General features: G+C 35.9%; 1 protein-coding gene across 4 annotated transcripts in view; it reads left to right on the top strand.

Annotated features, from left to right (window-relative positions):
• The window catches only part of LOC111058064, a 1,079,251-nt gene that overhangs the window by 793,846 nt on the left and 271,909 nt on the right, over positions 1-13,496 (top strand). For all 4 annotated transcript variants that reach the window (XR_005573405.1, XR_005573404.1, XR_005573406.1 and 1 more), the window contains one exon: positions 8,677-8,922. Coding sequence is in view for 1 of the 4 variants with exons in the window: in XM_039443353.1 (XP_039299287.1) it covers positions 8,677-8,922 (246 nt within the window). In the remaining 3 variants the exon portion in view is untranslated. The remainder of the gene's footprint in view (positions 1-8,676; positions 8,923-13,496) is intronic.

Below are 13,496 nucleotides of genomic sequence, written 5' to 3'. Positions count from 1 at the left end.
AATTTTTACTGAAGTAAATGAAACACACCCATCGCCAATTGATAAGCAATATTTAGAATCTACTTTGCAGAAATTGACTAGTTCTTCATTGACGAAGGAAGAGTTTGTAAAACGATTATCTGAAATGGTGAGTGCAATAAAAGCTAATATTATGGATGGTATTGAACAATTCATTACAAAAGATGCTATTGCTATTCTGATTTATCAAATTGCAGACAAGTATGCACCTAAAAATGATATAGGAGATTTTATTAAGAAAAACGAGATGGAAGTCGCTGTGAAAAGTGTTCGTGATGAAATAGCTGAGGCAATTAAAAATTCGGAAGAGGGGTCTGTTATGAGACTGCAATGTTCGGCTCCATTCATAGATTATCTTAATTTATTCATCCATAAGATAGCTTACGATATCGTCAGCGGATACGCATGCGTCAGCTTTAATATGAATTGGATAGAAGCTAAGCAACATAACCTTTCCGAAAATCAGGTTGCAGAGATAATAACTACAAAAATGGGTCTAGCCCAGTATAAAGGCTTTGTATTGTCTCCGAAAACATAAAATCTTGTGAAAGGATAACACTTGGCATATGAGTGAGAAATTTGAAGCACAGTGAACTATAATGGTTTTCTTGCTAACACATGCTACTTCAAGATGATAAATCAGACTATACATTTTTTCATGTGTCTATGATTGAATGTAACGGTTTTTTCGATGATACTGTCTTATACACTTATATACAATAGCTTACAATACAGCAAAATTATAGATGAATTTACATGATATAGACTAAGAAAATAATTATTGAACTGTATATGATATGAAAACGCAATTTGTAATATAATAACTATAGATAATAATTATATTGTTATGCATCTACATAAATTGGCGAAGCTTTGGACATATCAATGTCCATTCTTCGGAAAGAATATTAAAAATATCCTCCCCACTAACTCTCTACCAGAACGTTAATTTCATTATTTAAACTAAGGATTTATTCATTAATGGAAATATTGTAAAAGTTTTAATCAATATGAATATTTAAGAGAAAAAAAACAGAAAATTTATAAAGTAAAATAATTATATGGGTAGATAAGATCAAATAATTGATTGATAAAATGAAGTAGGCTGAAAGTAGATCAGGGTAATCAACTTTCAGTAATATATAGCAGCATGCAGTGGATAAGTGAAATAACATGAGCTTATAATATATATATATACAATTCGTTCTATAACAGGTTTGAAGGTTTGTATTTGTGGGATGGGTGGGGGATGGTTGTCATGTGATCGTTCTAGGGCCGGACAGTTCCAGTCATTTCTTCCAAAAGATGTTTTTTTAAAGTCAGGATAAAGCTCGCTCGGCTCTCGATGGACCTGATAGAAACAGGAAGTGCATTCCATGCACGACAGGCACTGACTAAGAAGGATTTTGTGAAAATAGTAGTTCGATGATTGGGTATCCTTAAAGTACTTTCTCCGGTTCTAGTATGTGAAGCATCTATCCTCCTACCTTCAGAGACAAATTTGAAATCATCTTTAAAATAGTTCAGATTACCGTATTTCAAGATATCTCTAACAAGCTTGACTATTCGAAAAAGCCTCTGATCGGGAAGCTTCAATGTTGAACTAGCAATGTGGGCTGGGGTGATATGATCATGGTGTTGGAGAGAGTAGACTAAACGTAGACAATAATTTTGGCAACGCTGTAGTTTATCATTCAGAGTGACTTGCCTATCGTTAAGAACAAAATTACAATACATTAGATGTGGGAAGATGAGAGATTGAACCAATAATAATTTAATGTTTCTAGGGAGGATATCGTGCATTTTCTTCAATGCATGCATGGCTGAGAATACCTTTTTACAAGTTTTGTTCACTTGTTCTGACCAGTCAAGAGTATTATTATTCATAATAATGCCTAAATTTTTAACTGAGCTACAGTAAGGAATGTCATTACCGTCTACACTAATTTTGTGAATCGATTCAAGGTCAATATTGTTTATAAGACGAGAATATCCAATTATAATGGGTTGTGTTTTGATGGGATTAAGCTTAAGGCCATTTTTCTTTGTCCATTCCACTATCGAATTGATATCCTGATTCATTATTCCAACTGTTACATTAATTTTTGTTATGGTACAGCTTAAATAGATTTGAAGGTCGTCTGCATAAGTATGGAAACTGGAGAATTTGATAATGGAAGAAAGGTCATTAGCATACAAAGTGAAGAGGAGAGGGCCTAAAATTGAACCTTGTGGTACTCCATGCATAACGTTTTTCCAAGTTGACTTTTTGTCACTGACAGATACACATTGTTTCCTACCTAATAGATGGGATTTAAACCAAACTAACGAGTTGCGACTGAAACCAAGAATAGCCAACTTATTCAGAAGGACTGTATGATCAACAGTATCGAATGCTTTAGAAAAATCAAATAGGGTGAGGATGGTGCATTTTCTTTGGTCCATAGCTAACCTTATATCATCAGTGACACGAAGCAGAGCTGTCTCAGTTGAATGGAATTTTCTAAAGCCTGATTGAAAGTTATGAAGCTTACTATTGTTGTCTAGAAATTTCACAACTTGAGCATGAATGAGTCTTTCTAGCACTTTGGACAATGCAGGTAAAATACTGATTGGTCTAAAATCCTCAACTTTATTGGGTGATGGAACTTTATTTAGAGGGCGAACCAGAGCAAACTTCCAGTTTTCAGGGAAAATGCCTTCTTCAAGTGACTTGTTGAAAATGTATGTAATGGTTGGTAAAACAGCAAATAACATCTTCTTGATAAATTTAATAGGAATTTTGTTTACACCCGTAGCATTACTATGAATACGTTGAATTGCTCTGAAAGTGTCTTCTTCTGAGATTGGATGGAAATGAAATTGATCAGTGATTGGTAAATCTAAGTTTGTAACCTGCTCTTCAAGATCATCTATATGATTAGCAATGACAACTTCGTTGCATTGGTTAGAGTGTGAAACGAAATGGTCATTTATATTATTCAATGGTAAGTCAATTTGTGGATTCGATTTCTGTTTGCCAAGCCCGAATTCTTTTATTCCCTGCCAAAGTGATTTAGAGTCTTGTCTATTGTTTGTCATAAACGAATTCAAGTACCTAATCTTTGAGTTCCGTAATTCCTGTTTAACCCTATTTCTAAGGCTCCTGTACTCTATCAAACTGTCCAAGTCAAATGTCTTTTTAAATTTTCTATGTGCTTTGTCTCTATGTCCCATCATCTTAAGTATGTCTTCAGTCATCCACGGTACTCGTCATTTTCTATTAATCCTCCCTGTCACATAAGGTGCATGTTTGTCATACAAAGTCAAAGTCCAATTTTCGAAAGTCTTGACCATGTCATCAACTGAGGGTAATGCTTCAATTTGATGCCATGGAGTCTGAGCCACATCAGTCAGGAAGGCGGCTTCATCAAAGTTTTTGAAGTCTCTATAAGTGATAATTTTCTGTTCTGGCTTGGGTATCTTATGGGAAAGTACACAGTAGATCAAATCATGTCTAGAAATAGCTGGGACTGAGATTTGGCCTGCTTGAACAACCTCATTGGGATCACTAACAATGAGAAGGTCAATGAGTGTGTCCGATTCATTAGTATGATGAGTTGGATCGAGGGGTAAAATAGTCATGTTTAAGTATTGGAAAATCGTAGTCAGTTGAAAGTAGTCAAAGTTACGATTCGTCATGTTCAAGTCGGTGTTCATATCCCCCATAACTAGTATACGGTTATAACAAGGCATAAGAGAAAGCAAGGCATTTTCGAAATCTGTGAAATGACCTATTTTTGGTGGGCGATAACAGATACCAACGAGTAATTTATCATTACTAGATAAGGATAAGCCAGCAGAAAAACGAAAAATCTTCGAAGAAAGTTATCAATAGAGGAAAGATACATAATACAACTGATAATGAATAATATTCGCATAAAATTGAAGAGGAATAGTATGATTTAATGTGGAAAAGAATCGAATATTATATGGATAAATATATGGATATTATAATATAATATATGGATATTATAATATAATATATGGATATTAGTAGAAGGTAATCAGATAGAAAGAGAAAGAGAGAGAGAGAGAGAGAGAGAGAAAATTTCTCAATTCACTTTAATCTGGCAGTTTAGCAATAGATGTGGAGAGAGATAGGGAATTTCTCAATTCACTTTAATCTGTCAGTATAGCAATAGATGTAGAGAGTGATAGGGAATTTCTCAATTCACTGTAATCTGTCAGTATAGATGTAGAGAGAGGGAATTTTTCCCCTCAAAGGGAAATTATTTTTTCTTTCACTTTCTTAATCTCCCTCATCTATACTTGGGAAGGGGAAGGAAAAATCTATTTGAGAGAGAGAGAGATATATCTCCTTCTCTATCCCCCTCATCACCACTGGTGCAGGAGAAGGGAAAATCTATTTTTAGAACAGAGAGAGAGATATATCTCTTTCTCTTTCTTCATCCCCCTCATCATCACTGGAGCAGGGGAAGGGAAAATCTATTTTTAGAGAGAGAGCCCCCTCTTCATCAATGGGGAAGGGGAAGGGAAAATCTATTTTTAGAACATGGGATGGGAGCGGTGGGAGAGGAGGGAGAGGGATTTTGAGCAAAAAAGCTCCCTTTAACTCTCTAAACGCCACTACTATTAAAGCCCTGGATAACTGATTCGCTTATCAAATCGATTAAAAATAGGAATAAATTAAGTAAGCTTGTTATCAGACAACCCTTTAATTTACAATTGAAATTATACCACAATAATTATAGGAAAACAATGAATAGATCATTAAGAACCACAAAATATAATTACTATAGGAATAAATTATTATCTGATTCTAAACCTATTTCCTTTTGGAGAACAATTAATGAAATATCGGTTTTAAATCCAAGGAATAAACCATTTCCCATACAAAGTTTTCTTACTAATAGTAACGACAGCCAAAGTCCTCAAACAGGAAGTTGTACTATGGTTTCTGATGTTACCAATAAATTTAATATCTTTTTTCAAAAGTTGGAGAATCTCTTGCAGATGTTATAAAACAAGGCAACCATAATATTAATCTACCTGACATGGATCACCCTCCATGCAATTTGATTTTTCACTTACAGCAGGTGAGTGAGATGAATGTTGAGAACTGCGTTTTGGAGCTACGAGGAGGTTCTGCGCCTGGCTGCGAAGGCATATCAGCATCTCTTTTGAAGGATAATATAAAATCTACTGTTACTCCTCTTCGTCACATTATAAATAGAAGCTTTACATCAGGAACTTTTCCAGATATTCTCAAATTAGTGAAAGTTATTCCACTCTATAAGTCTGGCATTAAAAATGATTCAAATAATTATAGACCTATAAACCTTCTTAGTTTCATTTCTAAGGTCATCGAGAAATGTTTCAAGAAGCAATTGACCAAGTACCTCATAAACAATAACATTCTAATGGATAATCAATTTGGCTTTAGGGATGACCGGAATTCGTCTAATTGTTTCTTTCAGCTTAGCGACTATCTGAGACAGGGTATTAATGATAATAAATATATTCTATTACTATTTATTGATCTGGCAAAAGCTTTTGACTCCATTGATCACGATTTGTTGTTGAATAAACTGACGGCCATAGGAATAATATTGGTGCTGCACACGATTGGCTTAGAAGTTTCCTGTCAGAGCGTCGCCAGTTGGTATCTATTGCAGGAGTCGAAAGTAGCATCCAAGATATCAATTATGGTGTGGTTCAGGGCAGTACCCTTGGACCAATTCTATTTCTGGTCTACATTAATGATATTATTCAGGTAAATATGAGTGGTAAAATGATGCTTTTTGCTGATGACACAGCCGTTTACTTTGAGGGAGACAGTTGGGAAAATGTGTAGCTTCAAGTGAGCTAAGACAATTTAAAAGCTCGTTTGATATCAATATACTCAGCATGAATACAAAAAAAAAAACTAAGTGTTTGCCTATTTTCCTGCGTGACAGTCGTGCTCCCCCTACCAACTTGGAATTGAGGGTTCACACATGTGGGGCTGATTGGAGTGATGCGTGTGGCTGTGATTAAATAGAGACTGTCTATGAATATAAATATTTGGGCATTCATGTAGATAGTCGATTGACATGGAGCTCTCATGTTAGATACCTTAATAGTAGGCTGAGAAGAATGATTTATGTGTTCAAGCAGCTTAGGGGAATCTTCAATATAAATCATTTGAGAACAGTGTATTATGCATACATTCAGTCCATTATTTCCTACAGTATTATTCTTTGGGGAAGTGCACCCAAAGCGTTGTTAGATCAAATATCAGTGACTCAGAGAACTATAATAAAAGTTGGCCTTGGTCTATGCAGAAGATTTCCATCCGTATGATTGTTTCAGGTCTTCAACGTTTCCAGAATCAGGCAGCTATTCATTAAATCAGTACTGATGTACATGTTCAGGAATAAAATATATTTCAATTCAAAGCCCAATCATCATTACATGACAAGACACTCCCGCTTTCATCACTCGGGTCGTCAACGAAACACCCATTCAGCCTGTGATAGGAATATATCATACCTATGCCACACTATTATGAATAACATTCCTCAAGAAATAAGTCAGCCAGGCGCATGTAGTTTCTCAAAATATAAATCAATAATTACAAATTGGATAAAAACGCTGAATGAAGATCAATGTGGACGGCTACTTCAATCTATTTATTAATAGGATATTGTTTACTTCTAATGTTTGGATGTTCTCTTTGTCCCAATCAATATATCTTTTTGCCTAGCGGTTCACCTTGTGATGACCAATGTGTCTGTGGTGTGTGGGTGTCTGTGGTGTGTGTGTGTGTGTGAATGTGGTGTGTGTGTGTGTGTGTGTGTGTGTGTGTGTGTGTGTGTGTGTGTGCGATTATGAAATTGGAAAAACTTATTTCTCTTAAGTTCAATCAGGAAAAAAATGTATACTTTAATCACACAGTACTGGACTAATTGACCCACGAACAGGCCAAAAAGGTCTATGTGGGCTCTTATATTTCATCAAATAGAGTGAATCCACTTGGGATAGGTGCAATAAGATGAGTTATACCACAATAAAATATGCTAAAACATTGTTGAACTGGATTAAAATAGGAATATTATTATCATAAATATAATAAAGATATATATGATAGGGGATAGGATAAGGTATTAATAGTATTATTTGTATCACATATCTCAAGTTGTGTATTTGCTCTATTGAAATATTATTGTAAATTGAGTAAATTTTGCTGAAATAGAATTCAATTCAATTCAATTCAATTCAATTCCCTGTCTATACATACATGAGGCTACACTACATGGACTCAAACATAGAGCTTCCTGGGCTAGAGGATCAGATATACACAACACGAGGTCTAGGGATGCTCTAAGACAAGATGCTCATAGAACGTCTTTTTCCCAAGGTAGTCCTGATCACATGAGCAGGAAAATATTGAACTCTTTCCCACCATCTGAGATTGACTCTGAAGTTTTGTTAAAGATTAAGTTGAAGGATTGGCTGATCGAAAAATCCTTCTACAGTATAATGGAATTTTTTGAATTGAGACATTTTTAAAATGATGTAATTCTTGCCATCTTGGCAGCAAATTGAATTATTTCTTGTCATTTAAATATATTAATATTTTTTACAATGTAATTTACCATTGTGACTATGTATTTGACTTGTGTCAATATTGTATTATTGTACAATGCATGACATCAATGAAATTGAAATTCCATTTTGCTTGTAGTCGTGCAATGTCTGTTTCTGTTGTTTACAAGGCAGAAGTACTACTAGTGTAGTTCCAGAACTCGCCACAATATTTGCAACACGAAAAAGCACTGCAAAAGCTGCATGTAGCGAAAGCTGTGAATTATTCGCAAGGAAATATTTTGCAACGCATTGGTTTGAGCCACCACATACATCACGATGGTATCAAATTTCCGCACGGTAAGTTCTGCGAATTGAATTCGCACCACAACAAAACTTTCGTGTTGCTGTGCGCCTGGTATCTGGTGTGTCACCGAATTTTAGATTCGAATTCAGTGCCCAGAAGTATATATAAATCTGATGAGGAAAATTCTTTCACTGCTGTTCCCTGGAAAAATACCATTTAACTGAACTGAATAAAGATAATGTGAACTGCTCAGAGGAGATACATAGGGCATTCATCATTTCTGCTCTTGGTCCATTATGTAAAATTGATCTATGGTCTGGCAATGGCATATGGCAATGGGTCATACCATCTGTTAATTGCAATAGGTCTATCTATTACAATGTGCCATACCATCATGGCGATGGGTTTATGAATACCAATTTGGTTGGCAATGTTCACGCTTCTTGAATACAGGGATTATCTTGTCAATTTCAGGAAACTTGAGAAACCTCAGTCACAATGATCAAGTTAATCAAAAAATAATAAGAGATTGGGAGGAAGAAGTTTTCCATTGCTTATTTCTCTGTTTTATTCCCTTTCCCCCAATTCTTGCTCTCCATTACATGATAAACTATATTTTGCAAAATATTACTATTCCTATGACGACTTGATAATTTTGCTCACCCTGTTTTTGCACATTGCATTATTTCCAAGTGCATTTTCTTGTATTTGCAAGAGTCACTTGCATTTGTTTGAAATGGAAATTATGAATGAAAAATTATGAATTGAAACTTTTTGTTAAGGTAACTCGATTGTATGGTGGTGACCAGAGTAACGATGGTCGTGCTGCGTCTCCACCCGCTCCGCCTACTCCAACGCGGAAAACATTGTTCCGTGGAGCTTCCGCTCAGCCGATGCCTGTCTCCAGCGGACAGTTCCAACATCTCAAGGAGCTCATCCGTTCAGAACGAGCTCGCGAGCTGCTTGAACAACGCATGAAGGAGGAAGCTGTGGCGAGGGCTGAAGCTCTTAAGGATATTGTCAACCAGGTAATCCAGTTTACACATTTTTACTCACACTGATCAGAACTATTCTTCATTTAACTTTTCATTCATCAGTGCCTTTGAAATAGTCCCTATTGAACGAGCCTATCCAATTCTATCTTTTTCTTATTACTATTGATTGACCGATAAATAATTGGATCAATTATATTGAGTCTTCAATAATATATAATTAGTCATATGGGAAAAAAACTTTAGCATTCAATGGTTGCTGCTTATATTATTATTAGAATATTCTTGTTGACAAGGTATAGGCCTTGAAAGGAGTCAATGATTTTTTCAATCTTCGACAAACATGCACCAGTACAGAATGTGTGGGTTCATCACAGGTCATGTCCCTGGTTCAACAGAGAAATATCTCTTATGAGTCGAGAGAGAGATGAGGCTAGGCGTAACCATCTCAGGACTAGTTACAATGTGGACTTTGTACGTTACAAAGCTTTAAGAAACAGGTTTTTCTGTCTGTCATAGAGCTAAGATAGATTATTATGGTCACCTTTTTGAGGGAAGGCAGTCCACTTCAGAGCTGTGAAGGAACATTCGGAAAGTCAAGATGATACTACCCAAGTCCAAGTCCACTTCTGTTAATGTTCCTCTGAAACAGCTCTTCTACTAATAAATTCTCTTCTACTCCATCTCCACCTTCTTCATTTGCTCACCATTCACTGAACTCAATCATGATCAATCAATTCAGTCACACACTTCGCCAGGAAAAATATTTCTTCTCATATGTCTTTCCTGAGACAGTCTCTTTCGCTATTCTCTCAATTGAAAAGAAAAATGAAGATATTGATGATATACCTATTCCATTATATAAGTTTATTCTACTAATTATTATACCTGCTATCATACATATATTCAATTTCTCTCTCCAAATGGGAGTTTCCCCCTCTTTTTGGGAGAAATCATTGACATGTCCAGTTTCAAAAAATAATAATCCCACTACTCAACAAGACTTCCGGCCTATAAACATAGTTTGTAGTATTTCCAATTACTGGAGTGCATGAACAGTTGTCACTGTACCTGGAATCATTCAACTTCTTTGATGAAAAACAGTCTGGCTACCACCCTTTTGACAGCACAACTACAACACTATTGAGAATCACTGATGACATTTCAAATTCAATGGATCATCGTTCTTTCACTCTTCTTGTGTCATTTGATTTCACAAAATCTTTCGACAATGTCATTCAATCTTACTACATGAACTCTTCTTCAGTTCACCTGAAGGTTGATGACCTCGAGCAATAGGGGCGCCGACATTCAATACATATTTTTGGGATCCCGGGGAGCGACGAAGAAGACACGGACCTGTTGGTGCTTGATGTCTTCAACAAGAAGCTGAACGTGCCTGTGACTCTGGTGGATGTCAACCGCTTGCATCATGTTGGAAGGCATCAACCACCTCAACAAGGGCAAGCGAAACCTAAGGACCGACCCATCATAGTTCGACTCTGCAGCTACAAGACCAGGAAGATAATCTTCGACGCTAAGAGGAAGCTGGAGGGTTCCAGCGTCACCATTCGTGAGGATCTGACTGTCGCAGTCTCAAGATCCTCAACGCTGCGGCCGACCGTCATGGGTATAGGAATGTCTGGTCATCGGACGGGAGGATCAAGATCTCTATCGGCGAGGGAGGATCCAAGAGGGTCCACACAGTCGAGAGGATGACCAACCTTCAAAAAATAAAGGTAAATTAAATCATTTCAGGATTCGATGACTAAGGTGCCCTTCACTACAATAATAGGAAATTCGTATCAATACATTTCACAGTAGATATACCTTGGCATTTTTCATGAGCTGGCTTTCTGTTCTATAAATGAATCCACTGCTTTTTATGATTATATATAAGGCAATTATTACAAACTAAGGAGATCCATATCTGTTAATACTGATTAATAATAATCAATCTTGATATTAATTCCAAAAACTACATTCAATGCATCAACTACTATACTCCAGAGGGTACTTAGAGAATCATTATCTCCATTCTTACTAATAATTATTACATCTCTTACCAAAATTATTTCCATAATTAATAATTTTCGAAATGCTGAATTTCAAATAAATTGGATGATTAACATACGTTATAGATATAGATGTAATCTATAGGTATAGATGGTAATCTCTTCTATATTAGGTGTACATAATGATATCTTCTACTATTGCCACACCTCGAACAATAGAAGCTAATGTGTGAAGAATTATTGATAGAACAGAGGGGTGGCTAGTCTGCTCATATGCTTTTATAGGGGCTGTGTTTCATTTAACGTTATCTTAGACATCCACCACTAAAATATTACAGTACTCAATTCACTACTTTTATCATTATTGCAACTCCCAATAGTTAATTATACTTCTAAACCTATATAATATTTTTCATACTTCACCGTTCAATCCTATTTAAAACTCATCTAAAATAATCTAGCACTTCCTCCATCGGCTCCTCTACTTCTTATTTTTCTTCCTCATTTCTCTTCTTAATCTTATTGTTATAATGAATGATTACTAGAATATTGTTGTAATTTTTATTACATTTATTATAACTGTTGTGATTTTTGTGATGATGATTATTATTCTTTTCTATTCTTCTTCTTCTTCTTCTTCTTCTTCTTCTTCTCTTCTTCTTCTTCTTCTTCTCCTTCTTCTTATTCTTCTCCTTCTTCTTCTTTTTCTTCTTCTCTTTCTTTTTCTTTTCTTCTTCTTCCTCTTTCCTTGATCAATTCAAGATCGCAATACGATGTTCTATTTCTCATTCTATAGTTCAGTTTCATAATTTCTTCTCAATTTGTGCACATTCCTTCTTTCTCTTCTCTTCTTTGCTATTATTATCATTATTTTTCCTGTGATTTTTCCACTACCTATCCAGAATGTTCAAATGTTTATTTCTCTTTCTATATATATTTCTCTTTCTACCTTTTCTCTTTCTATCTGATTACTTTCTACTAATATCCATATTTGATATTCGATTCTTTCCCACATTAAATCATACTATTCCTCTTCAATTTGATGCAAATATTATTCATTATCAGTATTATGTATCTCTTCTCTATTGATAACTTTCTTCAAAGATTTTTCGTTTTTCTGCTGGCTTTTTCTTCTCTTTTGTAGTTTTTACTGGATCCCATTTCGCTCTATCTCCACGTTGAACACGATCTTCCACTACTGGATTTCATCTCTCTCTATCTCCACTTGGACTTGATTTTCCACCACTGGATTCCATCTGTCACTGTCTCCACTTGGACTCGATCTTCCACTACTGGATTCCTTCTCGCTCTACCTCCACTTGGACTCGATTCTTCCACTACTGGATACCTACTGGCTCTATCTCCACTTGGACTAGATCTCCCACTACCAGTTCTTCCTCAATCTTCATCTTATTCACCATTAGGATTATTCATCACCGGAACTCCACACATCTACATCTTATTGTGTTTAGTGATTTTTTTGAATTAGTGTCTTGAATAGTGAAGGGAGCCGAACTGTCAAGGCATACTGGATGCACTCGAATCAAGAGACTTTTTCATTTCGGTTAAGTTTTATCAGTTTCATCCCCATTTTCCCTGTCATGTGTCGTTCTGAGGTCAGTTCACAATTGGTCTTTCAAAAAACTTTTCAAGGCTGCTCACCTTGACGTACAATCCCTCAGCTGCCACATTGATGAACTCAGAGCAATCTTCCGTTTTCAGGACTTCAATATAATCGGAACTTCCGAATTATTTCCGAAGCCTACATAGTATTTCATCAAATTTTGTTCCATTGCCTGGATATAATCTTCTCCAGAATGATAGATTGAATAAAGCTTGTGGGGGTGTAGAAATTTATGTGAAAGATGGTATCAAAAAAAAAGTTTCAATCACATCTAAACAAGAGTATTGTTCCAGACCAGAGTTTATGCTACTTGAATTATCCTTATCTAGTACTGATAAATTACTCATTGGTATCTGTTATCGCCCACCAAAAATAGGTCATTTCACAGATTTCGAAAATGCCTTGCTCTCTCTTATGCCTTGTTATAACCATATACTAGTTATGGGGGATATGAACACCGACTTGAACATGACGAATCGTAACTTTGACTACTTTCAACTGACTACGATTTTCCAATGCTTAAACATGACTATTTTACCTCTCGATCCAACTCATCATACTAATGAATCAGACACACTCATTGACCTTCTCATTGTTAGTGATCCCAATGAGGTTGTTCAAGCAGGCCAAATCTCAGTCCCAGCTATTTCTAAACATGATTTGATCTACTGTGTACTTTCCCATAAGATACCCAAGCCAGAACAGGAAATTATCACTTATAGAGACTTCAAAAACTTTGATGAAGCCGCCTTCCCGACTGATGTGGCTCAGACTCCATGGCATCAAATTGCCATGAGCATTACCCTCAGTTGATGACATGGTCAAGAGTTCCCTTAGAGAATTGGACTTTGACTTTGTATGACAAACACGCACCTTATGTGACAAGGAGGATTTATAGAAAACGACGAGTACCGTGGATGAATGAAGACATACTTGAGATGATGGGACGTAGAGACAAACCACATAGAAAA

This window comes from Nilaparvata lugens, chromosome X (genome assembly GCF_014356525.2).
Source record: "Nilaparvata lugens isolate BPH chromosome X, ASM1435652v1, whole genome shotgun sequence".
Taxonomy (NCBI): Eukaryota; Metazoa; Arthropoda; class Insecta; order Hemiptera; family Delphacidae; genus Nilaparvata; species Nilaparvata lugens.
The sequence above is the reverse complement of the archived record's forward strand: the minus strand, read 5'-3'. Positions and strand labels throughout refer to the sequence as shown.